The sequence below is a fragment of the Cervus canadensis genome, chromosome 23 (assembly GCF_019320065.1).
Source record: "Cervus canadensis isolate Bull #8, Minnesota chromosome 23, ASM1932006v1, whole genome shotgun sequence".
NCBI classification, from domain to species: Eukaryota; Metazoa; Chordata; class Mammalia; order Artiodactyla; family Cervidae; genus Cervus; species Cervus canadensis.
The window spans coordinates 9,188,670-9,215,705 of record NC_057408.1 but is presented as its reverse complement, the minus strand read 5'-3'; the positions used below and the strand labels follow the sequence as shown (position 1 = coordinate 9,215,705).

Below are 27,036 nucleotides of genomic sequence, written 5' to 3'. Positions count from 1 at the left end.
CTTCCTTCCGCTCCAAGAGACTCTCAAGAGTTCTTCTCCAACACCACAAGTTCAAAAGCATCAATTCTTCAGTGCTCAGCTTTCTTTATGGTCCAACTCTCACATCCATACATGACCACTGGAAAAACCATAGCCTTGACTAGACGGACCTTTGTTGGCAAAGTAATGTCTCTGCTTTTTAATATGCTGTCTAGGTTGGTCGTACTTTCCATCATCTGTGCCTTAATAGCTATTGCTCCATCTTCATTTCTCTGAAACAATACTTACCTGGTGGTAATATATCTGTCTACATATTTCCATCGAGTTCCTCGTGATGTCATACCTTATTTGCCATCATCTCTCCTATCCCTACCCTCTCCTCTCCTCCTTCCCACCTCCACAGAGCCAAATGCATGCTGAAAAGTGAAAGTGAAGTTGCTCAGTCGTGCCTGACTCTTTGTGACCCCACGGACTGAAGCCTACCACACTCCTCCATCCATGGAATTTTCCAGGCAAGAGTACTGGAGTGGGTTGCCATTCATTTTCTTCTCCAGAGGATCTTCCCGACCCAGGGATTGAACCTGGGTCTCCTGCATTGTAGGCACTTTAGCGTCTGAGCCACCAGGGAAATCAAATGCATGCTAGCTGAATGGAATAAATCATCAAAGAATCATATGTAGACTTTTCATGTACCTATTCTATGCATGTTGGACATCTGATACCACATTTTAAAAAAATTAACTGTCCCAAAAAAGACAGTAATTGGTGATGAATATATTAATAAGATGGGAGAATCTTTTCACAATGTGTATACACAACATACACTTTAAGTATCTTTACAATTTGCCAATTATACCTCAACAAAGCTGGAAAAAATCAGCTATGGGTGGCAGTAAGAAAAAATTAAAGTGGATGGATATTAACTAGACTTACACATAAACGTTCAATCATTATGTCAGACACCTAAAACTAATATATATCAATCCTCCTATCAATATGCAAAATAAATGCATACTCTAGCGTCTTGCTGTTAGGTAGGGCTCTGGATCAATTTAGACATTTAAACAATAAAAGGAAAGCCAGATGACATTATTACAAGTGAGGCAATTATGAACATTAAATTGTGTCCAAAGTACTTAGAAATTAAAGACAGCCTGAAAGATGGAAGTAGCATTATTTTTGTTGGTTTCAGTATTTTAAGACGACCAAACTGTGTATGAGATTGCCTTGAAAGGCAAAATTAAATAAGGGTAATATGTGGAAGACACAGAAAAACAAATCATGGCTTAATTTAAGCAATATACTACAATGCAAAGCATTCCAATTGCAAGAAATGCTCAATTTCCAGAAACACTCATATAAAACCTATGGGGCTACCACGATGAAAAACACTTAAATGCAATCTACTCCTCTAAAATTCTGATCTTCATTTGTATAATTCCAGAATGTTTATAACAGTCCCAGATTTCTGGTTCAGAGTTTCTTCTATAAAATTATCAAATTTATTAGGTTTTGAAAGTATTGACCCAAGGTTTCTTATTGGGCCTGTTTCCTAAATGAGCTGACATTTTTGTTATTTTACCTTTATGCCAGGTTCTTGGTTTGGACAGGCTATATTGCAAAACAGGATGTCAGAGGTGGACAGGTGAAGCAATTTTTAATTTCCCTTTGTGATGCTTTTTCCCACCAAAATCTTTCAAGAACCTGACAAGTTTCTGAGCCAGTCAACAATTCATAGTCTCTCAGCTCCAAATTCACCCTGAAGGGGCTCACTTGCAGCTTTCCGGCAGCTCCAGCATCAGTTAACACGACGGATATGAAGAAACCCAGTGGTTCTCTGGCCCAGTCACCATCCCAGAATGTATGGTTCTCCCTGGCAACGTCACACAGACCTGGCCCAGGCCAGTGATCACCTTCTTTCAACTTCCCCAGTACAAATCTCTTTTGCTCCTGGCATCCAGCCAGCACCGTCCAGCATGCGGAGGCTCCCTCACTCCCTCTCCAGGCCCACACTTGGTCACTAGCTGCAGCTCCCCTGAACCTTGAAGGGTGGCTTCCTGCTTGCCCAGTGACTGCAAACCGACTCTGGTCTGGGCAAGCCTATAAACTTCTCTGCCATCCAGTGGGCTGCAACTACCCCTTCAACAAGGTCTGACTCCCATCTGAGATCCCTTGTCCTTGAGTACTTGCTTGTCCTTACAGGCTTGTCCCTCCTTGAGTCTGCTCCCTTAGCTCTGGGGTACCAGATAGACTTCTCCTATTTTGTCATAATTCAGAACTTCTGGCCCCGCTCTGTGGAACCTGGGAGGCAGGCAGCCAGCCAGGTCCAGGGCAACACCACTTCATTGGCTGCTGCAAACACTGAACTCCGGTGGGTCTGACTAGTTTAAAACTTTTGTATGTTGAGTTGCTCCTATTTAAAATCACTGGGTGGTTTGTTTCTAAACTGGACCCAGACTGACAGGTTCCCATCTAGCCAGGCTCACAGAAGCAACAAAATGAAAACCAGTCACTGAAAGCTTCCCTAGACTTAGTCTGGGGAACGGATCTGTAACATAGGTCATGTACCGGATGAAATGCAGAATACAGAAAAACCCAAAAACCGTAAAAGTCTTGAAGGCTCAAGACGTTAGAAAGCTTACAGCCAAGTCACCCAAAATACCTAAATGTTAACCTTGTTTGATAAACTGCAGTAACAAAAAAGAAACCTCTTCCAAAATAGGTTTAATTTACCTCATTTTAAAAAGGATTTGTAGGACATCACATAAAGGATGTGGTTTCTACCATGAATTTACAATCTTACACGGGAAACCTGGCTTAAAATAATCAATTTAACATGTCTCTGGTTATTACATCACTATGTAAGAGACACTATCAAGGAGACAAAACAAAATCAACCTCGTATTTTTTAAGACATTTTCTCCCCTGGGATACAAATTCTGCTACAAGAGGTACATCCAACACTTAAAGTAAGAAATCTAACAGTTAAACACGTGGTGGGGAAAGATAAAGGAGAGCCAACCTACCAGAGTTTGGAAGGTTTAAGTGTTTGGGGAATAAATGATAAACTCTGTCAGAGCTTTAAAGAAATTGCACAGTATTTCAAGTATGGGAAACAATATGTACAAAGGTGAAAATGAAAACATACCTATGAAGTTTGGGAGAATCTGAGTAAAGCAATTTAGCTACAGCAAACTTGCTGAAATAAATCAGTAAGATTTCAGTAGTGGTGTGCATAACAGTGTCTTGCAAAGACTCGTTAGGATATCTTTGAGCCAAAAATGAGGGGAAGAATGGTTAAGGTTGAAACAAGTATTAGGAGGCAAATGGACTAGTCTCAGTAAAGAGGCTGCTACACAGAGAGTTGGTCAGGTCTGGTCTACAGTAAGGACAATGTAGAATAAACTGGGAAGATAAAAAATTAGGTTTTTGTTCAAAAAAGATCTTAGCCATACATCAGTTTTGCTCCCTTTCATGCTACTTGCCTTTTAGCCATTTAATTATTTTTATTGGAAAACAGTTGCTTTACAATGTTGTGTACGATGCTTCTGAACAAAGTGAACCTACTGTACACACACCCTTTTTTGGATTCCCTTCCCATTTAGGTCACCACAGAGCCCTAAGCGGTTTCCCTGTGCTGTACTAGGTTCTCATTAGTCACCTACTTTATACACTGGAGTGTATCATATGGGCCTCCCTGGTAGCTCAGCCGGGAAAAGAATCTGCCTGCAATGCAGGAGACTCCCATTCCATTCCTGGGTCAGAAGATCCCTTGAAGACCGGATAGACTGCCCACTCCATTATTCCTGGGTTTCCCTGGTGGCTCCGAAGGCACTGAACCCACCTACAGAGTGGGAGACCTGGGTTCGATAGATCCCCTGGAGGAGGGCATGGCAACCCATCCAATATGCTTGTCTGGAGAATCCCCACGGACAGAGAAGCTTGGCAGGCTACAGTCCGTGGAGCCGCAGAGAGTGAGACATGACTGAGCGACTAAGCACAGCACAGTGTATTATATGGGTCAATCCCAACCCCCAATTCAGCCCACCCCTTAGCAAGTTTACTTCTGAGAGCACTTCTACCAAAGAGATTTTGAGACATTGTGAAAAGCAGGACAGAAAAAGAGGAAACATAAAATCAAAACTATGAGTGATTCCACATATGCAAAACATCAGGGGAAGAAAATCTTGCCATGACTTATCTTCAGGCAACATTTTGGTATAACTATATATGATTTACATTTATGATTTAACATTATCCCAAACATTAAATATACAAAATACCCAAAACCCACATTCATAAATTTCAACAAGAAATAACAAAACTAGAGAGAGAAACACATAACCCAAATGAACCCAACACAGTGTTCCTCAATGTGGTCAGAAATCTCTATGAATCTGAAATGAATTATCCCAGAAAAAACTGAAGAGTTCCTACTGATAATAAAGAAAATGTAGTTAAGTTCAAGTCTTCACATATTCATCACAGTTTTATCCCTGGATCTCAAATAACTTTTGTAATTAGGTTTGTTCAATTTTTTCACTCAATTAAAAACTTGAAATGTCATTAAAGTTTTATCACTTTTTCTATTCATTATTTTTCAATACACCTAAAAGAGAGAAAAGGGTTGATAAAGCCTTATATTCACAATGCTATTTTTAAAATCTAATTGCCTTAAATTCCCAACTCAGTCGTCTCAATACTGATGTCTCCTTTTTTCCTTTGGAAATCTCAAAAAAATGCTAAAATATTCAATTAAATTCCTTTAATAATTTATTGAACATTTATCATTTACATTTTTCTTACTGCATCATTGATATTTTTTTAAAGGTTACAATTAATCATTAAAAGTTTCTTTTTGCTAAAAAACTTAAAACTTCCTTAATACAAAAAACTTTGGGATAAGTATCATCAAGTTTCTTAAAATATTAGTTAAAATTCTAGAACAAGTTTATCTTATTTAGTATTAGGAGATATGTTTTTGCAAATGAAGCACTAACCAAATCAGTGTTACAGAGAGTCATTAAGCATAGTCCCTTTGCAGATTCCGTCTATGTACATTAAATATGTCTGATCAACATGTAATACATAATTATCTTGTATCTGCTGTGCCTTTAGAATTCATCAAATCCTAGATTTCACTGAAACATGCTCAACTCAGATCCATTAATTCATCCACTTAAAAAAAGCTCAATTCATCCAACTTAAAATCAATCCATTCACACTTAACGGCCAACCACATCACAATCATCAAAGTAATGTCTTGTTTCATTGCATGCAAACTAGTTGCTGTGAAGCAGAAGACGGTAATCAGAAAATTCAATGTGTGTCGGTGGCAAAAACACATCCAGAGTAAACAAAACAAACTTACTAGCAAGTGACTCTCACACTGGGCAAAAAGAACAGTAGTGACTCTGACTCACTCGGCAAGGGGAAGACAGGATTCACTCTACAGTCTTTGACATGTAATTTCTGTAACAAAGGTCTTATATGGTGTTTTAAATTGAGGTGGTGGGGGGGCAGGAATTCTTTGACCCAATGTGCTTAGAAATTCTTGACAGTAAAGGTACTAGCAAAAAATGCTCCAAAATTTGAGTAGTGTTAATTTGTATACATACAAACATACTCTTTAATTTCATCAGGCTTTTTTAATACACTTCACCACATCTTGACTTATTTCTTCTTTGTTAGTAAACATACTTCCTGCTCGTCAGAAGCTCACTTGGCAGAAGTTGCAAAATTAGAGAGCTTTGTTTAGTTCTACCTAGTGACAAATCTTCAAGACTATAGATTGCTTTAAATAAAAGTTCAGCATTTACAAAATAGCTTTAATATAGTTAACTGATTTTCCATATTCATTTCAGTTACCAAATTTCATAAAGCAATTGGTCAAATAGTTTTTACTAGTTTGAGCTAACCTCAAAATTTAAATCTAAGAAATATCAAAATATTAAATTCTTAAATATCCCCCGCAAAGTGTTTTAAAAACTGTCAAGTACTGTCAGATTATCTCACATAAAATCAAAGCATTAATTAAATGAGGTTTTCCTGGAATTCACAATATAAAACATTCCTTTTAGCACTCCATCAATGTTATTTGCAAATACAACATATTCTTAAATGTTTGCTTTATGAGACCTGAAAGTAACATACTTCCATGTGGATAAGATACATCAACAATTTTGATATTCCTTAAGCTCCTTATGTTGGATGCTAACTTTATGAGCCTATTTAATTAAGAGATTTTGGATAGAAATCAGGAAAAGCTTCTAAATGATCCAGAACCAGATGATAAAATCCTGAGGATGCTGAAGAAGGTTTAAGTCCATGTTACCTTCAAGAACAGAAAACATCCATCTTTGACTATTAGACATATGATAGCCTGAAGACCAAAGTCAGACTAGGACTATGGGTCCTCCCAATTCACCTCTGGTATTTTGGCACAAAATGAAGAGAGGCCACAAAAAAATATATGGACGTATTCAAGTCTGGTTTTTAAAAAATATGTAATACTTGAACCAATCACAGAATAACGTATGGCTTATAGTTAACTTTGTCAGTTTAAGCGATATGAAAAAAATACATTTTGTTCTGTGGTGACTATTTATTGGTTAAACTTTTATTTTCCTCTTCATATTTTCGGTGACTGTTTCCCACTGGTATCATCAACCAGGTCTCTCAGGCGAGATAAATGGTGCAAAGCCCTTCATTAAAAAGTATAAAACACATTATCAACCAACATCAAGGACTGAATAGGTAATGCAGACAGTAAGAAATGGTCATTACATTGTTTATTAACTTCAAAATCAGTATAAGAGATAAACTTATGGAATATGTTTAGCATCAAAACTAAGAAAATTTTTCTTTATGAAACCTTGCAATCTGAATAACTCAGGGCTAAAGTAATTCATCTAAAATTCTATAAACAGATAAAAACTTATCTTTGACATTTAAAGATTTTCTTTTTTAAGTGTACCAAGTAGCCTAATAAAAAACAATAACAGGTATCATTTGTATCACACTTAGAACATCTTTTCCATGTGATTTTCAGAGAGAGATGATGCCTTCTGATATACTAAGTATATCATTTAAGAAATAAAGGACATAATTCATTTTTAGCATATACATTCAAAGCAGCTAAAATTTTAAAAATAGCACTAAAGAATCAGTTACATTTGAGGAAAACTCATTTTTATTGAGCATGGGGAAAACAAATGACAATTACATTGAATAATGTAGTATTATACCAGCAACCTGGTCTTCCCAATCATTCCTCAGACAAACCAAGAAGACAGGGACCCTTAACTTTCCAGTCTTCCTCTGAAAGTATTCTTCCAGCTTTCCCTCTCCCCTACCTTTCAGATCCTTGAGGATCACTCAGAAAATGTTAATCAACCATCCAAAAATATGTCTCTTGTAAACAAGAGACTAAGAAAAACAGAAATAATATAACATTTATGACATGAAGTAATCTCTAAGGTGAGAAATTAGTGAGAAGTTACAATGATGTATAATAAATAAAATACACCCTCCACTTTACCAAGAGTAAGAAGATGGAGGAAACTAGTAGTGTTAATTACTATATTACATCGTATCTATTTCCCTGTACTCTACTTCTTAGACACTCAAATGTAGTAAGAATCTGAATTCTGACACCCATTCAACAGCTTCTGTTAATTTTTGAGACTGTCATCTTCATTAACTAAATGACAATAACTCATCCAGGGTTACTAAGCAATTAGAGGTAAAACTAGACTTTATTATTTCTACATCCTATAATAATCTCTACTTAAAGAATTTTCTTCTTCCTAGACACATTTATGAGGAAGAATACAATCTGTAAATATAATACTTGGGGCTTATCTTCCTTTTTCTTTTCAGGTTGTGATTCAAGATACAGAAAGACAAGAGGCTAGAATTCGATCTCATTGTTTACAAATTGGAGGACCACAGATTCTTTAGATTTGAAGATCTATACAATGGGATGGGGAAAAAAAATTATCTTTATTTTCACTAAATGCTATCTCTAAATTAGCATTTCCTTCCATTATGAATGTAAGCAACAGACCAAAGTGATCTCACATGCCACAGAAGTCAGAGATATTTTCATATCACATAAGTCATTGCAGGTATGTTCTATACTCATGACTATTCCAAAATTACAAGTTTATATAATAGTTACAAAATTACAAGTTATTAAATCCACTGCTGTAACACAGTTACTCTTATTCTTTCTGTCTCAGTCTAGAAGTTCATATGACATAACTAGGTAACTATTAGAAAATTTTAAGTCTAGTTGTTGAGCCACCAAACAGTGAAGTCTCAGTGGTGACCCAGACATCAATGTCTTCCAATATTCTCTGTTTGCTGATCAACATGTGAAAGGTTAAGTAAAAGACCACACAAATGGTTAATGCTTTTATTCAAGTTATGCAAAAGGCTTTCACAATAATACACGTTTTTACAAAATGAGTTTTAACTTACCTGTATTTTAAATGTATTGTCTTATTTTAAATGCAATAAAGAGAAGCATATATTATTACTAATCAGAAATGTATTTAAATATTTTCATAATTAATTCACTGTAACTGGTTTCCTTTCTAATCCCATGTAGTATATTTTACGCCTTTAAAACACAATGTCAGGTAGAGAGGGGGGGTGGGTAATAAAGGAAAGGAATACAAAAGCTAAGTAGAAATATGAAACCTTTAGTGGCTCTACCTCAGTTACACAATCAGTTGGCAGTTTCTTTCATCTAACTCTTTTGAGAATAAAGCTTAGAAAAGAGACTATCAAAAGTGACTGGTATTTCAAAGGAAAGTAAGGGAGAAGGGAAGGATAAAACTGCAGAAGGAAATTTTTCTTGATTTTCTTCTGTCAAAAAGTGAAAAAGCACGTTAATGGGGAAAAGATCAACTTAAGGATTATATTACAACACTGGGTAATCATTCACCTTAAAAACTGAAATTTAAAAACTCATTTCTTATTTTGACAATGCATCTACCAGTAACCATTCAAATACATACAAATCAATCCCCAGAAACTCAGTAACACTGATTATATGATGACAATTCAGCTATATTTTAATTTACTTATTGATATCTTGCATTTACGTTTCTATTAATACTACTATATTGGCTGTTCTCTTAAAGACTATGTTTACTGACCAATATTCAGCCTAGTATTCAGCAAGAACTGAACAAAAGGCTTTTCTGGACAAACTGCCTACTATTTTCTAGATCTAAGTAACATACGGGCACATTAGAACAAAGAAAAATCTTTGCTTTAGGGTCATGTTTTGCAAGTCTGAGAGCTAATTCTGTCTATCCCTAGTATAGAATGAACACCAGAAAACTGAGCAGGAAAGGAGATCTGAGAAACAAGACAATTTTCCAGCTATCACTAAGCATGGTCTTCACAGCATGACCTTTATTATTGAGAATTCTTACACATTCATCTCCAATTAATATATAAAATTACATGTCCTGAGGCCAAAACCAAATTATTTTTGGAGGACTGATAATTCTGCAATCATCCACCATTGCTCACCTTTATAGTATGTGAACAATATGCAATTGCTCATTTTTTACAACCATCCTAAGCTTATACGACATAATAAAAGATCCTAGAAAAGGTACTGGCTCAAAAACCAATTCTTTCATTTGCTTAAAGATGATAACTTTAATATGTAAACACATAAGACAAAACTAAGTATTATAGGGATACAAAACAAATATAACTTTGATTCCTACTAAAAGCAAAATCTTTCTGGAAAAAATAACACCTTAAGCTGTATCAGCCATTTATACTTCAGGTCCAATGAACATTTTTCTGTTATTTCTAATAGGAGAACCTAAGAAAACTGAGTGTCCAGGGGAGTAAACAGAACCCATACCAAGATCCTGCAGTTTCCTAAAGCTAATGAAAGATATTTTAATGAACTGGTTAGCAATCCAAACTGTGAGAAAATCCAGTTATTTGAGGATTGGGGAGAAACACCCTAGAAAAGTAACTAAAGCTCCTAAAATACAACCTATAACTTCTGCAAAAGTTGGGTTCCTTTTAAGTATGAAAAGATGACCATAATCCTAAACGGCTACTTTGCAGTCTTGTAAGAGAAATTCTGAGATTGAATTAATTTTAAGTTGTCCTTAAAACAGTCTATCTAAAGACTGAAAATAAGGGGGAGAGGGGAAATGACATGCTTTCTTCATAAATCTAAACTTACTTCATAATACTACAAATGCCTTACTGATAATACTTTCAAAATGTAAAATAAAAGCCAAATTAAGGTTGCGTCAGCTAATCCAAAAGAATCAACAGCTAAGACCCATCTAACAAAACTGGACTCTTACTCTCTAAAACTGGCATTCTGTAGACAAGATTACTGATGGTCTAAGCTAGAAAAAAGTTACTACTATTAAAAAAAATTATAGAAAATGGTAAAAGCAACTGTACAATCAGTATCAATTTTTGTGGTTAACTACGTATGGTTCAGAGTTCATTTCCACCAAGAAAAACATCTTCTGGGCTACGTACTTTCAACTCAGGAAATACACAAGTCTTGTGACACAAGTTCAATATCAATGTTTTTAAGAACTGTGGAAAGCTTAAGGTCATCTACTTTAAATTTTAAAGCAGAAGGAGGTCTTTATCCAAGATAATCAATTGAGGTACTGCACAGAGACTAAAAGGATAATGCACCACTATCATTAATGAGAGTAGTATTAGGAACAGAGACTGTAGAATCTGTCTGGTTTGAATTCCAGTGCTGTTTTACTAGCCAGGCAGCCTTGAGCAAGTTACTTTATTACTTGATCTGTATTATGGAGCAAATAATAGTACTTACCTCACGGGGTTGTAAAAATCACATGAATTACATACAAAGCACTAAGAATACTGATACTTGGTAAATGTTCAATAAAGATTAGTTATTAGTATCACTACTCACTGAACCCTATTAGATATGAAACATTATAGCCAAGACTATGGCAAGCAACAAAGAAAGAGGCATTATTTCTACCTAGAATAGTGGCAGAAATCCATACATACTTTTTAAAGTATGAAAACAAAAATGAGATACATATCTTTCTCATGACAATTATAAGTTTACAAGTCTAGGGTTTCACTTTTCCACTGCTTCCTTACATAAGAGAATCCTAAGCAATTCTGAAAAGACAAACGGTAGTCAGTATTTGTCTAGCCCACTTACAGCCAAGCAAAATAATGTTACAAAGTAAAAAATTTTAATCTTAGCATTAACTAAACTGCCTATTCCATCTTTTGAGGGCACTTCATATTCACACAACCAAATCCCTAAAATATAACCTTCTCTTCCATCAATATCATGACTATAGGAAAGAATTGCATTCTTTCCAACTTTTAAGATAATGGAACTAAGAAAATAAGTAGATTAACACCTTAGGGCATTTGGACCTATCTTTACATCCAGGGCATTATACTCACTTTAGATTTCTGTGGAGATACATCAAACAATGATACAGTTATTTACCTCTTCTAGAGAGAACACAGGACAACACATCTCAAGCACAAGTTGTCCTTCCAGAATATTCACACCATTGCTCTCTCAAATTGTTGATATTACTCAGAAGGGAAAAGGAAAATTTCTCCAGGCCATTCACAGCTATTATATTTTAGGTGTCCACAGTTATCTCATTAAGCCCTAAGAATATTTTAAATAGAGAATAGCAAACGTTTAAGAGAAAAGTCTGAGGGTTAAACAACATGCTCCAGGAAGCTTAAATATACCTAGTACATTTCTTCCTTCTTAGAGCTACTTAAGTCCATCCTGTAACCTTCTGATTTCAATCAAAGCAGTGACTAAAACAGATTTGTATTCATAACATACTCAGAAATTAACAGAGAACACTTACTTTTGAAGTGACCTAGTAATAGGAGCCATACTTTCCTTCAACTGTAATTTAGAGAGATCATCTTCTGAGATCTATTATTGAAAACACCAAATATAATGAAATAGTGAAAATGTTATATAATTACAAACTTAAATGTTATTTAATATGTGATTAATAAGAACACATTAAGAAATATTGTCTGTATTCCCAAGGAAATAAATCTAGTAAATAATTTTCAGTAAAGCTTATATATATATACTATTAATTCTAAAAATATAACTTTATTTTGCAACAGTCCTAAAGTATGCCTCTAAATATTTGTTCACTATATACCATGCTTATTAACATAAAACTAGAGGGAAAAACTACAAAAAGATCTAGGAGGAAATCGTATCCTTCACAGATCTCAATTTGCATTCATAGATTTCAATTCATAAATTAAGTTTATGCTTACTTGTTTAATTTCTCCTTTTGGCTCTGCAGTTTTATTCTGATTGAAACTTTCTTGCACTGCCTGAAGATTAAATAACATTTGCTTCAGGGCTTCAACAGGTCCATGATGTTTCCCTCCAGAAAGGGTACAGCTCTAAAGTTAAAACACATGAACCACTCAAATTCATAAGGGGAAAAGTTATATTCTGCATTATTTCCCCACAATATAAAATTAATGCAAAATCCAAATAATACATGTCAATAAAGTGTTTCACCTAATCAAAACTGTAACTCAACCTCCTCTTACCCAGCCCCCAGATGGAGTCACTTAAAGACAATCATTATTAAAATGTTGGCATATACTTTCTAGTCCTTGTTCTTTTACAATGAATGGTGCATGTTTACATTTGCAACATATTCGTTTACCACATTTAAAATCATAGATTCTTACAAGTGAAAGGTCCTTAGAAAGCAGGTAAGCCAACATGCTCCTTTCAAGTGTGTAAATGAAGCTATCAACTGAACAAGAACTAGCAGTTCAAATACACAATGGTGTACTCTTCATTCTAAGAAAGGAAGGAAATTCTAATACAACATGGATGAACCTTGACAACATTACACCAAATGAAATAAGTCAATAACAAAAAGAAAAATATAGTACAATTCATCTTATACTATGCTATGGATTCAATTTGTGTCCTCCACCCCTGCCACCACCCCCAGAATTCATGACTATGAATGTGGCTGTATTGAGAGATAGGACTATAAGGAGGTAATTAAGTTAAGTGAGGTCATAAAGGTGGGACCCTGACAACCATTGAATTAGGAGACCAAGGAAAGGCCATGTGAGGACACAGTGGGAAGGTGGTTTGTCTGCAAGTTAGGGAAAGGGCCTTCACCAGTAAAATAATAAGTTAGCATCTTGATCTTAGATAATCCTGCCTCCAAAACTGTGAGAACTGAATATTTGTTGTTTAAGCCACCTAGCCTATGGCATTTTGTTATGGCAGCCTCAGCAGACTAAAACATACATGGTTTCCAGAATAATCAACTTTATCAAGAGCAAGTAGAACAGTGCCAGCAGAGGGTAGTAAACAGGTATATAGGTAAACAGGCGTGAGTAGTTAAGTGTTTAATGAGTACAGAGTTTCAGTGGGTAAAGATAAAAAAGTCCTAGCAATAGATAGAGGTGATGGGTACACAGCAATGTAAAGATACTTACTGCACAGAACTATATACTATATCCTTAAAAATGGTCAAAATATTATGAATACTTTACCAAAATTTTAAAAAAGAAGAAAAAGAAACAGCATAAGGATTCAGTTTGGCTTATACTCCTAACAACCTCGGAGACAGCACTTGAGGCATTATCTCTAAATGATCTGCATCCAGTCACTGGTTTAGAAGAAATTCTAGTTGCTAATACTAACCATAAAAGTTACAAAAGCTTGCCTCTGAAATTTGGTGTCTGCCTTGAGTGAGCTTTTCAGGCAAAATTGTGGCCAGAGTACCAAAAACGAGAAAACTAAAAAAAACAGATTATATGAACTGTTATGTGTCATTCATGAATGAATGTTTAATAAATGCTATTCAGTACATTTGATAGAATTTGTTCTGAGACTTGGCATTAAATCCTGGTAGTGAATGCCTCTGAGTACATCTTTTGGTATACATCTTTTGATATAGCTTTGACTCTTAGAACTATAGTACTGTTTCATATATTCAAAAAACAACCATTTAAACCACATAAAATGTGGGAATAACCCAATTTACACAATAAAAAAATGACCTAAGAGTATTACAAACCAATGACATGACCACACTGAAAGGAGCTGAGCAGAAAATAATTAACCAAGGTACGTTTGGAAAAGAATACGTTGACTGGATACTGTGCAGCTAAAGACAAAAAGTGTGTCTGTGTGCGTTAGTCGCTCAGTCGTGCAGGAGATGCTTTACTGTCTGAGCTACTAGGGAAGCCCCAAAGACAAACAGAATCGCACACAAACAATATAACTTAGCTAGTAAATTTATTTCTTACAGCAATTCTGAAACTATGCATATGCTAACACTGAAAAAACAAGTAAATCTATTATAGATAGTAACAGCAGAGATTCTTACCAGAGGAGAAAGAAGTTACAAATAAAGAACAGAAAGGGCTGAAACTAATACTGTGGTATTGAACTGGAATTGGTGTCAGTATGAACTCATGATTTTATACCTACACATAAAATATATTAATACATATGTAAATAGACATAGAAATATGTATACGTGTATATGTGGGTTAGCAAACATGTTTTCTAAGTCTGCCTGCTGAGAAAGTCTAGCATAAAGAACAACCCAGGAGCAATCAGCGCACCTCATGCTTAGATCTTAGTTTCTAAACAGTTTTCAAATAAAAAGAAACCATGGCTCCTCAGAGTAGTCCTCAAAAAATGACAGGGACATGTCAAAAGGACACAGGAGCCAACCTGAAGCTACTCTTACGGCCTAAACTGGAACAATTTAAGCAACGAATTAATAATATTATATTGTAAACCTAGAAAGTAATACCAGGTTTCCCTGGTAGCTCAGACGATAAAGAGTCTGCCTGCCATGTGGGAGATCCAGGTTCCATCCCTGGGTCGGGAAGATCCCCTGGAGAAGGAAATGGCAACCCACTCCAGTATTCTTGCTGGGAAAATCCCATGGGCGGAGGAGCCTGGCAGATTACAGTCCATGGGGTCACAAAGAATCGGACATGACTGAGCAACTTCACTTTCACTTTTCTTTCAAACCTAGAATTAAATATCTGTAAGTCCCCAGATTTAGAGAACGAACTTATGGTTGCTAGGGGGGTTGGGGGGAAGGGATAGTTAGGGAGTTTGGATGGACATGTACATACTGCTATATTTAAAACAGATAACCAACAAGGACCTACTGTACAGCACATGGAACTCTGCTCCATGTTATGTAACAGCCTGGATGGGAGGGAAATTTGGGGGAGAATGGATACGTGTATATATATGGCTGAGTCCCTTTGCTGTTCACCTGAAACTTTCACAATATTGTTAATCAGATATACCCCAATATAAAATAAAGTTTTAAAAAAATCTGAGTCCCAATAAAAACAGTTTTACAAATGGGGAGGGAGGAAGAGCTCATTACACAAGAACTTCAACTAATAATTCAGACGAAAAAACAAGATCCACCAATGATGCTAAAAACAGTGGATGGAAGTTTGAGACTATTAATACTTGCACAGTCTCATAGCATCTCCCCAAGACATTTATTAATTAACAAGAGGAAACCGTAATTTTACTAAAGAGAAAGCCAGTAGGCACATGTTCAAGACTAATATTACCAGTACTAACATATTATTATAGGTTTACCTATAATAAATATAAATTTTCTATAAATAAATATAAAAATAAATTTCTAAGATAATTACATATTATCATTATCAGTATACTGCTCTGGACTGAATGTGTGTGCCCCCTACAATTCAAATGTGCAATGTGAATTAATCCCAACATGACGGCACTTGGAGGAGGGGCTTCTATGAAGTAACTAGGTCATGAAGGTGGAATTCTCACGAGCGGAATTAGTGCCCTTACAGGAAAAGACGCAGAAAGCTTGCTCCCTCTCTGCTCTCTGCCACATGAGGAAACAAGCAGATGGCCACCTGAAAACTAGGAAGCAGGATCTCACCAGACACCTTCATCTGAACTTCTTAGCCTCCAGAAACGTGAGAAATAATGTCTGTTGTTTAAGCCACCTGGTCTATGGCATATTTACTACAGCAGCCCGAACTAAGACACATTATCAACATTATCAACGACAACATGACCCCTCTGATATGATGCACTGAGAAGGGCACAGCATGATTTCTGTTGCATTCTTGCCAAAAATTCATAACCCCATTTTAATCAAGAGTAAACTTCAGATAAACCCCACTGAGGAACAATCTACAGGAAAAAACCAACTGACCATTAAGTCTTCAAAAGTGTCAAGATCATGACAGACAAAACTGAGGAATTGTGAAGACTGAAGCAGATTGAGGAGATATGACAACTAAATGCAATGCTAGATCTTGCAACAGGACATTGGCAGGAAAACTGGTGAAATCAGAATAACGTCTGTGGTTTAAGTAACAGTATTATGCCAATGTGAAAATTACACTATGGTCAGTGAGATGTTAACATTAGGGAAGCTGAGAGAAGGGTGACAGGAATTATCTGTATTATTTTTGCAACCTTCTATAAGCTTAGAACTATTTAAAAATTAAGAAACACAGTGGTAGTGAGGTGGTGTCTGTGTAAAGGCAAAAGAAAAGGGATTGGCTGGCTAGTATTTAATGGTCACCCATCTCAAACTTTACAAAATTTACGCAGATCTGTTCCTCTACCAGGGCTCACTTCAACTAAGTAAACTGTACCACTCACTGCTTTAGTTGCTTGGCTCAAACATCTTGGACTCACCCTTTGAATCTTCTGTCTCCATCCTACCCAGTCACCTTAAGAACACATTTCAAGTCTAACTATTTCTGACCACTTCTAATGCTCCCACCTAACCCAAGTCTTTACAATCCCTATTCTGGAAGACGGCTAAAACCTCCTAACTGGGTTCCTTGTCCTTCCCCAGCTCCTCTCAAGTCTATGTTCCATACCACTGCCACTTTATATTTTAAAATGTAGATCTGATCATTTCATTCCTCCGAAGTACTTCAGGCACTTTTCATCTCACTTAAAAGGTAAAATCTTCATTCCACTGCTTACTTACCTACACGATCTGACTCCTGGTTACCATCTTATCTCTTAAACATTCTTCCTTGCTCATTCTGACTGAGCTACACTGACTGGACTCTGATTTTCCTTGAACATTTTTCTGCTTTAGGGTTTCTGCACTTACTATTCCCTCTAAATGAAAAGTTATCTCCCTCTGAGTACACATATGGCTTATTCCCTCATTCTAGGTTTTGGTGCAAACATCACCTCACAAGAGGCCGTTCGTTCCTGCCCACTCCAGCTAAAATTTCTCTGCCCTCGTTTCTCTATCTCAATCAGTTTTTCTTCACAATATCTATAAGATTCTCCTTTATACATGGGCTTCCCAGGTGGCACAATGGTGTAAAGAATCCATCTGCCAATGCAGGAGACACAGGTTCAATCCCTGGGTTGGGAAGATCCCCTGGAGTAGGAAATGGCAACCCACTCTAGTATTCTTGCCTGAGAAATCCTATGAACAGAGGAGACGGGTGGACTGTAGCTCATGGGGTTGCAAAGAGTCAGACATGACTGAGCACAGCACTTATATATTATTGTTTGTTGTTATTATTCAATCACCATTACCTATTTCATTTTGATATAGCTCCTCTGTCCAACTTGGAATAAAAAACAGAGGAGACAGGTGGACTGTAGTTCATGGGGTTGCAAAGAGTCAGACATGACTGAGCACAGCACTTATATATTATTGTTTGTTGTTATTATTCAATCACCATTACCTATTTCATTTTGATATAGCTCCTCTGTCCAACTTGGAATAAAAAATCCAAGAGGCAAGGATTCTTCTTTTATTCACTATTAGGAATACAATTCCTAGAAAAGTGTTTGGTACTCAAATTTATCTGGCAAATAAATATTTGATAATTAAGTTTCACTTACCCAGCATTTGCTATAGCATCTTCTTAGAGCACTAAGGTCAGACATATTCTGACAACCTCTACTTTCTCTAGTAAATTTCACTTAAAGAAAAGATATATATTAAAATTTTTAGCTAATTTTTGTCTGGAATGTTCAATCTCTCAAATCTTCCAGATGTCAGTATCTCAAAAGTGTATTCAATATTTAACAGCCATGAATTAAAATTCTAAATCATATAATCATTCCTTATGTACATATATAAACATTTACACTTTATTTCAGGATTACTTGCAAGATGTACATGTGCTGATTTTATAAAGCTGAGTAATAAATTTCCCATTTTAAATTAAACAGATGTATAATTGTCTCTTAGAAACACAACTCTCAATAAGCAACTGCCCTATGGGAAAATATAACTTACTCTGTAAGGTGCTGTTTTACATGTTTTCCAGGGGGAAAAAAAAAGAAACCACTGTAATGACAATTTAGGCTCCCCAGAGAGTTCAATCCCAGGTCCCTCTACTTCAGAATACCAATATTATCAGTAATTCTAGGAGTGATGGTCTTACGGATATGTGCTGGGGAAGAGAGGATTTGAGCCATTTTTTGTTTTATAATATCCAAATAACTTAGAAATTAATATCTATAAATTAGTCATAAATATTCCTTTAATAAGATAAAAAGATTTAATGTCACCCACCTGATTATCATCATTTAAAAAATCTTCAAGGAATTCATTAGCATACTTTGTCTTTGCAATTTGTTGAGGACTATCATTAGTGTTAACAGGAACAGGAGATTTGCTAGGATTTAAGGATACAAGACAGCATATAAGTTCCCAATTGATAAAAATTAGACAGTATATAACTGACGGTTATCATTTAAAATGGTCACCATGAAGTAACCATTATAGATAGGATTCCTATGGATGTTGCTTGATAATTCCTTCATCTTCTCCCTAAACTTCTTCCTTCATCGCTCCCTATCTCCTTGCTTTTCCTGTAAAGCTTTAAGGAAAAATATAAAGAAACTGAAGACATTAGTCTTTAATTAAATAAATGAGCCTTCAAATATACTTATCCTCCAAAAGCTCATTTGTTTGAAACAAGCAGTACATTTTTCCAATTAAACATTTTTGGTCACTCAACATTAATACACAAAGCCCCCACAAATTCATAAGTTTCTATTAAGATGGAACTACATGCTGCTTCTACATCAAAGCAACAGGACAGACTCTCCTCCAGAACTGGCACTAAGGACAGACTAAAGTGAGAGAAGGATTAATTCTGAAATTAAAATTCCTGAGTTCAACTCCCAATCTCACTCCCGGTATGACTTCACAAAACTTTACCTTCACTTCAGTTTCTACATTCACAGTCCTTCTTATCTCATGTACTACATAAATTTAACTCTCCATACCTGGGACATTTAAAAGAAGTTCAATAAATGAAAGTTTTTTTCTTAATGTTCAAGGGGAAGAAAAGTGCATCCCTAGCAAAAGTAAAAATTTTCTCAAAACAAAAATCCATTAGCTGCAGAGAATAAACTCATTCTATCTCTCATTTATATATCAATATGTGTTTCTTATTCAAGTACTCACATATCTAAGACTCTTAAAACACTTAAACATCATAATGCACATTTTTTTCTCGGTAATTAGCAGTTCTTCATTATTCACTCATCTGATTTGTAATTTACTATGAACTTTTTCTTGTTCCCAAGTAGCTTTTCCTCCCATTCTTTAACAAAGAGTTTGTACATCCAACTATCATCAAAAAAGCATTTATCTGATTATAAAAGATGAGTGCTGGATATATATGGAATCATCATGCTATTCCTCTACTTTTGTACTTGTCTGACATTTTCTATTACAGAAAGTTAAACCAAAAAAACAATTTTCTGGCTGTGGTTATTCTATCTTTTAGTACACTATTACCTAGTCAATTTTGTTTTTGATGACAGATTAATAATTTGTCAATATCACACTTAAGTCAGATCTATTCCTTATCACACCATCAATAATTTTATGTAAAACATATCCATCATAATATGATGGTACTAGGCAAACCATAAACGATAATTATACAAGTCAGAAGTCATAGTATCTAATTACAAAATACATTTAGTATATTAAAAAACTTTACTCAATTTAAGCACCTCTGATATCTGCTCACCCTATATATAGGATTTTACAAATACAGATACAATACAACCAACTGATAAGAAAATAAGAAATTAGTAAATATGAAAAATAAGAGAACTTTAAGAATTAAGAGAGCTAATTATTAATCCTAGTTTGTTTGTTTTTTAACACATTAATGAACCAACCATTGAGAAATGAAGCTGAACAAACAAAAAATATTCTGGATGATCACCACCACTATTACAATTTACAAGGGAGTGTCATAGATCAGAAACTGTCCTAAGTACCTTATATTTATTTTCTAATCAACTGAATCCTGACAACTCCAAAGTAGAAGCAACCTGTACAAAATCTCAGCAAGGAAATGACAGAATCAAGATTCCAAACTGCAATTACAGTCAATGTCCACATTTAAGAAAATAAGACGCTCAAATGAGAAGTAATCAAAGAAGGAGTCAGGAAATAAACTCTAAACAGAATGAAGGTTTAGACAACTGAAGATATTAAATTATCAGAGCCTAGGACAGGATATAGGATTACAAAGAATGCATTTCTAACATGGAATTAATATCACTAAGAAAAGAAGCTTTCCGAGACTCTTCCTCTACACTCACATTCATGGGTAAACACTTTAAATTATTCTGAGCAACTATATCACAGAAAGGTTTAGCACACAAATGAAAACACTCTTAGAAACTTCAAACATTTACCAAACAAAAATGATACCATCATTTGTGGAAAATAACGATTGAAAAATATTAAAATGTAAATGAAGAGAAAGGAGTATTCTAAAATATAGAGAACATATAGAGGGAGAAAAAACTTAAAAGTAAAAAAAGAAAGTAGTAAAATTTTAATAGCCTTCTCCATTTGCAAAATAATTGCTTTTGGTTCTAATTCCTCCTATTAAACATATATCAATATTTTCTAGTGCAGTGAAAGGATCATGTAACAAAGACAAAAGTTATATAAGGTACCTAAAGTTACCACCATCTTGTGGTAACTAATGAAAAATGCGATCTAAAGCAAACACAAAGTTATGCTCTGTAAAAATACCATGATACTACCATTGTTAATTATCATTAAGTTACTTAAAGATTAAATCAGATGTGCACATGGCATTCTTCATTTAGAAAACTGAATAATTTCTCTATTTTAACTTACAAAGTAACAGGGATATTTTCCCATGATCTTTCCGCTTCAAGTTTATCTAATGAACAAGGACTGTCATCCTTTTTCATAGACTTTGGTAACTCTTCAGTACAATGCTCTAGATTTCTCTTGGCCTTCAGGATAAGCAATTCAATTTTGTCACCTAATTTAAAAGATTACATTAATTCTTTAAGAAAAGAAATAAATGCAAAGCATAGTAAAATCTTATAAAGGCAACAAGAATTTACATTATTTGGAATATAAACATATCCACAATAGCAAGCTATGTTAAAATGTGACATTTATTGTGACACAAAGGAAAAAATAAAGACATTTTTCTAGTCACAGAATACTACATAAATAAACGTGATTAAGAATTCAAAACAAAAATATCACTTGAGCATTGTATCAAGAATATAACAGATCCTAGATGCTAGGTCAAATTTACAGCACTTTAGTTACTAAAAACAGTAAAAACACACAAAAAAAGAACAATTACCACTGAATGGCTTTTTGGATTCTGGAAGAAGCGGGTTCTCACACAGACACTGGCTAGGTTCAGGACCACATTTATATTCATTCAGTAATCCTTTATCCTCACTCAAGGAATGTGAAATGTTTGATGGTTCAAAGGAATATTCAAAACAATCTAATTTATTCATTAGCCGAGAAGTTCTTTGTGCCTGGTAACTATGCCGAGGAGAACATTGATCTTCTTTAAACATTTGATATATTCTTTGACTATCTGTATCAGGTAACAAGTCTTGATTGTAGAGCCAAACTGGGTACTTGAAGTCCGGTATACTAGTTATCCCTGAAATATTAAGGTCAGACTTCTGGCTAGTGAGCCATCTTGGGTAATTCTTTTCAAGATTGTGTTCTGAACTGTCCCTAAAAGGTAATTTTTTGGAAAAAGATAAAGAAGGTACAGAAACACTTTTATTAGCCTTATTCATGAATTTTGGGTTTTTCAGCCTACCACATTGCCTTCCTTTCATATTTGTGTACACAACTGGGGTATCTAAGTTATCCTTGCCCTGGAGAGCAGCTGGTTCTTGAAAATTCTGATTCTTTTCTCTGTCAGATGAACTCAGTCTTCCAATGTGTTTCCTGTTTTTCTTGCTACTTCCGTGACCTGATCCAAAATAAGTGAAAGAAAATGATCCATCTGCTGGAAGCTTTAATAGATCATCAGTTGTTAGACTAATGGAGTCTATGTCATTAAGAGTCTGTCCGCTATAGGATAAGGATAAATGTCTTTTGTCATCAGGATTTTCAAAAGCTGAAAAACAAAGCAGAATTCTGTTTATCTTCTTGTATCACATATAAAAATACTTCATAATATTCAACAGTAAATGAGAATTAAGAATCATGTTTGCTGTTTTCCCTTAATCTTTACTTAAGCTTTGATTAAAAGCATGAAAGGTAAAGGCTGATGTAATAGGATATGGTTTTTTTCCTTCACATGTCTTCAATTTAACTACTCACTACACTTTTTTCTCTCTAGCCTCCTAGATATTCTCATATTCTTTAATTTACAGTTTCTTCATCTAGACACACCCAATGCACTAATACACTCACAGGAATACTGGTCACTCAACTGCAACACAGGAAAAAAACAAGTCGTTAAACTAGGTGAAAAAACAATTTGCTTTCCTGCTTGCTAACCCTGAAATACACAGAACAGCTGTTCTAATTCTCCTTTCTGGAATATACTGCCCAGTCTTCTAACAGTTGATGTAAACTTTTTTCACCCTAGAGGTGAGTCAAGTGTTAACTGGGTTATCAACAGATACATTTTCCAAACTTGTCTTCATGGACCTCGATACCGTGCTGTGCTCTGCTTAGTCACTCAGTCGTGTCCGACTCTTTGCAACCCCACGGACTGTAGCCTGCCAGGCTCCTCTGTCCATGGGGATTCTCTAGGCAAGAACAGTGGAGTGGGTTGCCATGTCCTCTTCCAGGGGATCTTCCCAACCAAGGGATCGAACCCAGGTCTCCCGCATTGCAGGTATAATCTACCGACTGAGCCACCAGGGAAGCCCTAATGGACATCTGACCAAGGAAAAATCCTTAACATCCTGTGAATGTTACTGACCCACAGAATAGAGACAAGGAAGATTAATACAGCCCTATCCTCTCAACTGAACTGATCAAGTATAAATTCTGAAAAGCTAAAAATAAAAATAAATAAATAAATTCTGAAAGGCTGAGATTTGTTTAAAGTCATTAAGCTAGGTAATGAAAGCTAGAACCACCAAGTCAATGCTCTTTCCATTACACTGTAACAGAATGGCTTAAGGGTTTAGAATCAGCCATCTGCTATTACTAGTTGCATTTTATAAGCTTCTACTCCAAAGTCAAAAGAGGATCTACCCCAAAACTCCAGAGAACCAAAAAATCACAGAATCATTTAAGAAATATATGCAGAACTCAACATTACAAGTCATTTTTTACTTCAAAACAAAATAAAGCATTTAGTTTTCTAAGACTATACATCTCTCAAAATGCTTTAAATCAATAGGTAAAAAGAAAACAAAGGATAAAAGCATACCATTGTTTGGTTTACAAATGTAGCTGGAGAATTCCGGCATATTGGTAGAACATTTATCAATGTTAATCTTTCCAGTGCTTGCACCAAGACACATTTGGCTTAGATCAAAATCATCAATATAGGCCTGTAGAGCCTGAGACGCAGAGCTGTACAGTTTATCCTTATACCGAAAAGAGCCAGAGTTAGAGGAATTACTGCCACTCAGGCTGCAGCTTAACAGAGAAGATACTGAAGATTGCCGAGAACAAACCCTGTGTTTTGTATTTGATTTTGCCATGGCTTCCTCAAAATTGGTTATTTCTATTCATTTCTCCTAAAAACAACTATAATACAAAAAGAAAAGGTTAAAGTTCCAATTAAAAAGAGTAATATCACACAGAGAAATTACTAAATTTGTATAAACTTTTTACAACTTTAAAAAATAAAACCCATTATCTGTAAATTATTTTTAGGCAACACACATTATATATTTTCCATTTTAATTAATGTAAATTCTTTCATCATCTATTTAGAAAACATGCATTGAGCACCTAATATATGCTTGGAATTATATATACAAAAATCATCTGATGAATGATGCAAGGAGCTCAGATCTGCTGCTCTGTGATAACCTAGAGGGATGGGATGGAAGGTGGGAAGGGATTTAAGAAGGAGGGGACATATCTCTGGCTGATTCATGTTGATATATGGCAGAAACTAACACAATATTGTAATTATCCTCCAACTAAAAACAAATATATTTTTTAAAAAATCATCTAAGACTATATAGGAAGTGTCAAGGAAGAATACTCACTTTTTTAAAGTCCTGTAAACTACTGATGTAGTCTTTTCTTATGCTGAAACACTCTATGACATCACAATACATAACATTCCCCCATACAAAATATTGTTCAACTCATAAGCCCACCACCATACACTACACACAGTAGGTGCTTGATAAATTTTTAAAAGGCATCAAATGACATAGTTGAAACAAGGAGGAAAAATGGAGACTAATTATCCACTTTCAACATTTTAAATGCCAATATGTAACTTTAGGCAACCTTTTCCCCCAAGACGTGAGCAAACAAAATAATTTACAATATTCATCAATAAAGAAAGTATTACTGTGAAGTAAGCTGGCAAAATGTTCTTTTCCTAAAATAATGCAGTTTTAACAATCCTTTTCTGACATTCGTTTTTTGATACTACCCTGTTTTCAATTCTCATGTAAAACAGATTCAGCCCACCTCTCGAAGGAGACTTAACAGTATGGAAAAATTGCCTCAATGCACTCATCTTTTTTTCCATTATTAAAATTGAGAGAATTTCGGTCTACATTAAAAGAGCAACAACAGTATCTATATTTGAAAACCTAAGAAATAACAGAATGAACAGGCACTACTTGAGTAAATAACATGACATTCTTTTAGAATTAAATCAATGGATTTTCTGAGGTAAAAATAAAAGCTTAATGTCTAGGACTTATCATATGCTATGATATTATAACATGTTTCAGTTCAGTTCAGTCACTCAGTCGTGTCCGACTCTTTGCGACCCCATGGATTGCAGCAGGCCAGGCTTCCCTGTCCATCCATGTCCATCCCCAACTCCCGGAGTTTATTCAAACCCATGGCCATTGAGTCGGTGATGCCATCCAACCATCTCATCCTCTGTTGTCCCCTTCTCCTCCCACCCTCAATCGGGGGTTATAATTTTAGGAATGTTTAACTTATAACAATTTTTAATGTAATCTTAATAACTGTCAAATTTGATTTTAGAACACTGAGAAAGTTTTCAGTTTAAGAAGAGAAAAAGGTCAGAGTTGACAGTAGTCAACCGAAGCCTCAGACAAACGTAAGATAATTATTTCTCTGACTGCTCTGATACTACTGGTATACCTTCTCAAGACTGGCTAGACCAAGTTAGCGTTGCCTTTTCTTCACCCATCTAATGATTTTAAATCTTCTCAAGTAAATATTGCTTGCATGACAAAACTGACCAAACGTTTCCGCCCTTATCCCAACACAGCACAGGTTACCGATTTTGTATTTTATTTTACAAAATCTTAAAGACAAAAACAAAACCCTAAAAGGGAAAGCTGTTGGATTACAGTTCTCAGTGAGTGGGTAATAACATTTATTTTAATTCACAGGAAGCAAAAAGAAAACCCACGACTGAATTATTCCTGTGCAAAGTTTCCAAAAGTACACAAACGAAAGTTTAAGTCAACTCCTGGGCACCCATCATTCTGCCATCAATGACCAACACAACCACACTCTTTATCCATTCACTTCTCCTCACGTCCGCCACAGAATTATTTGGAAACAAATTCGCTCTTACCATTTCTTCCGTAAACATTTCAGCATGCCGCTCCAAAAGGAAATCCATCATTCCGACGAATAGAATGTTGAAAGGAGTGGCCAGTGGTTTCAACTACCTTTGATTCAAACGCAAAACGTACAGCGTTAAACAACCAATATGGTAATAGCTCACAGGAAATAAACAAACGACTCAACGGCTCTGTGATTTATATTAGGAAAATGAACGTGTTTGTGGTTGCCGCAAAAGCAAGACCTATTGACCCTGGAAAGCGAAGATCGCTGGCGCCCCTGCTGACGGGCATCTTCGGATTCAAAGCTTGCGCCCTGAAAGAACTAGGACCCACCTCCCTCAGGGATTCCAGCATCCCCCGCCCGTCCACCCAACGCCGCGGTCACAGACACAGGTTTCTCTAAACCGTTATCAGACAACAGGAGTGGGTGGGCTGAGTCTTTGCGAGGCAGCGGCCCCCGAAGCCCAAGAGCCTCCCTCCCCGCCCGCTTCAGCCTCCGGAAGCGCCCGAAGGCCAAGCCAGGCCCTTCCGTCCCATTCCGAGCCTCTCCTCGTTAAGTTTGCCGCTTTACACCCGACCTCTCAGTCCGAGCCTTGCCTCAGGAAACGCCTTTCCTCTCCCACCCCGCCATCTTTCCCTTAGCCCTCCCCTCCCCTCAGGCTGTCAAGGAATGAGACGCCCCTCGAAAATACACCCGCCGTTCGGGCCGAACTCACCGACGAAGGCCCGAAAAAAAACGAGAAAAGCGCACACGTCCACAATTCTCCACTGAAAGCCTCGGGCTGTCACAGGATGGGAGACGCGACAAAGCATCCCGACCCGGTCGCCGCCCCGCCCCCGTCTCAGGTCGCTCGCATTTCCCTCCGCCGTCAGGGCCCAGGGCTACGCCCGCGCTCGCTTTCAAACTGACCCAACATGGCGCTGACTTGCGGTGCGCATGCGTGGTGCTCGGAAGAGGGCAGGGCGGA

At 36.1% G+C, this 27,036-nt stretch overlaps 1 protein-coding gene across 4 annotated transcripts in view; it reads right to left on the bottom strand.

Annotated features, from left to right (window-relative positions):
- The window catches only part of C23H18orf54 (chromosome 23 C18orf54 homolog), a 29,083-nt gene extending 2,084 nt beyond the window's left edge, over nucleotides 1–26,999 (bottom strand). The window contains exons 1-9 of one of the 4 annotated variants that reach the window (XM_043443778.1): nucleotides 26,785–26,998; nucleotides 26,077–26,173; nucleotides 23,755–24,077; nucleotides 21,700–22,482; nucleotides 21,213–21,363; nucleotides 18,606–18,708; nucleotides 12,307–12,438; nucleotides 11,874–11,944; nucleotides 5,581–6,683 (exon numbers count right to left, since the gene is read on the bottom strand). In XM_043443778.1, the coding sequence (XP_043299713.1) occupies nucleotides 6,611–6,683; nucleotides 11,874–11,944; nucleotides 12,307–12,438; nucleotides 18,606–18,708; nucleotides 21,213–21,363; nucleotides 21,700–22,482; nucleotides 23,755–24,031 (1,590 nt within the window). In that variant the 5' untranslated portion in view covers nucleotides 24,032–24,077; nucleotides 26,077–26,173; nucleotides 26,785–26,998 and the 3' untranslated portion in view covers nucleotides 5,581–6,610. Of the gene's footprint in view, nucleotides 1–5,580; nucleotides 6,684–7,153; nucleotides 11,663–11,873; nucleotides 11,945–12,306; nucleotides 12,439–18,605; nucleotides 18,709–21,212; nucleotides 21,364–21,699; nucleotides 22,483–23,754; nucleotides 24,078–26,076; nucleotides 26,174–26,784 lie in introns of those variants that run through there. The other 3 variants (XM_043443777.1, XM_043443780.1, XM_043443779.1) reach the window with 3 other exon arrangements.
- Nucleotides 27,000–27,036: the final 37 nt, after the last annotated feature.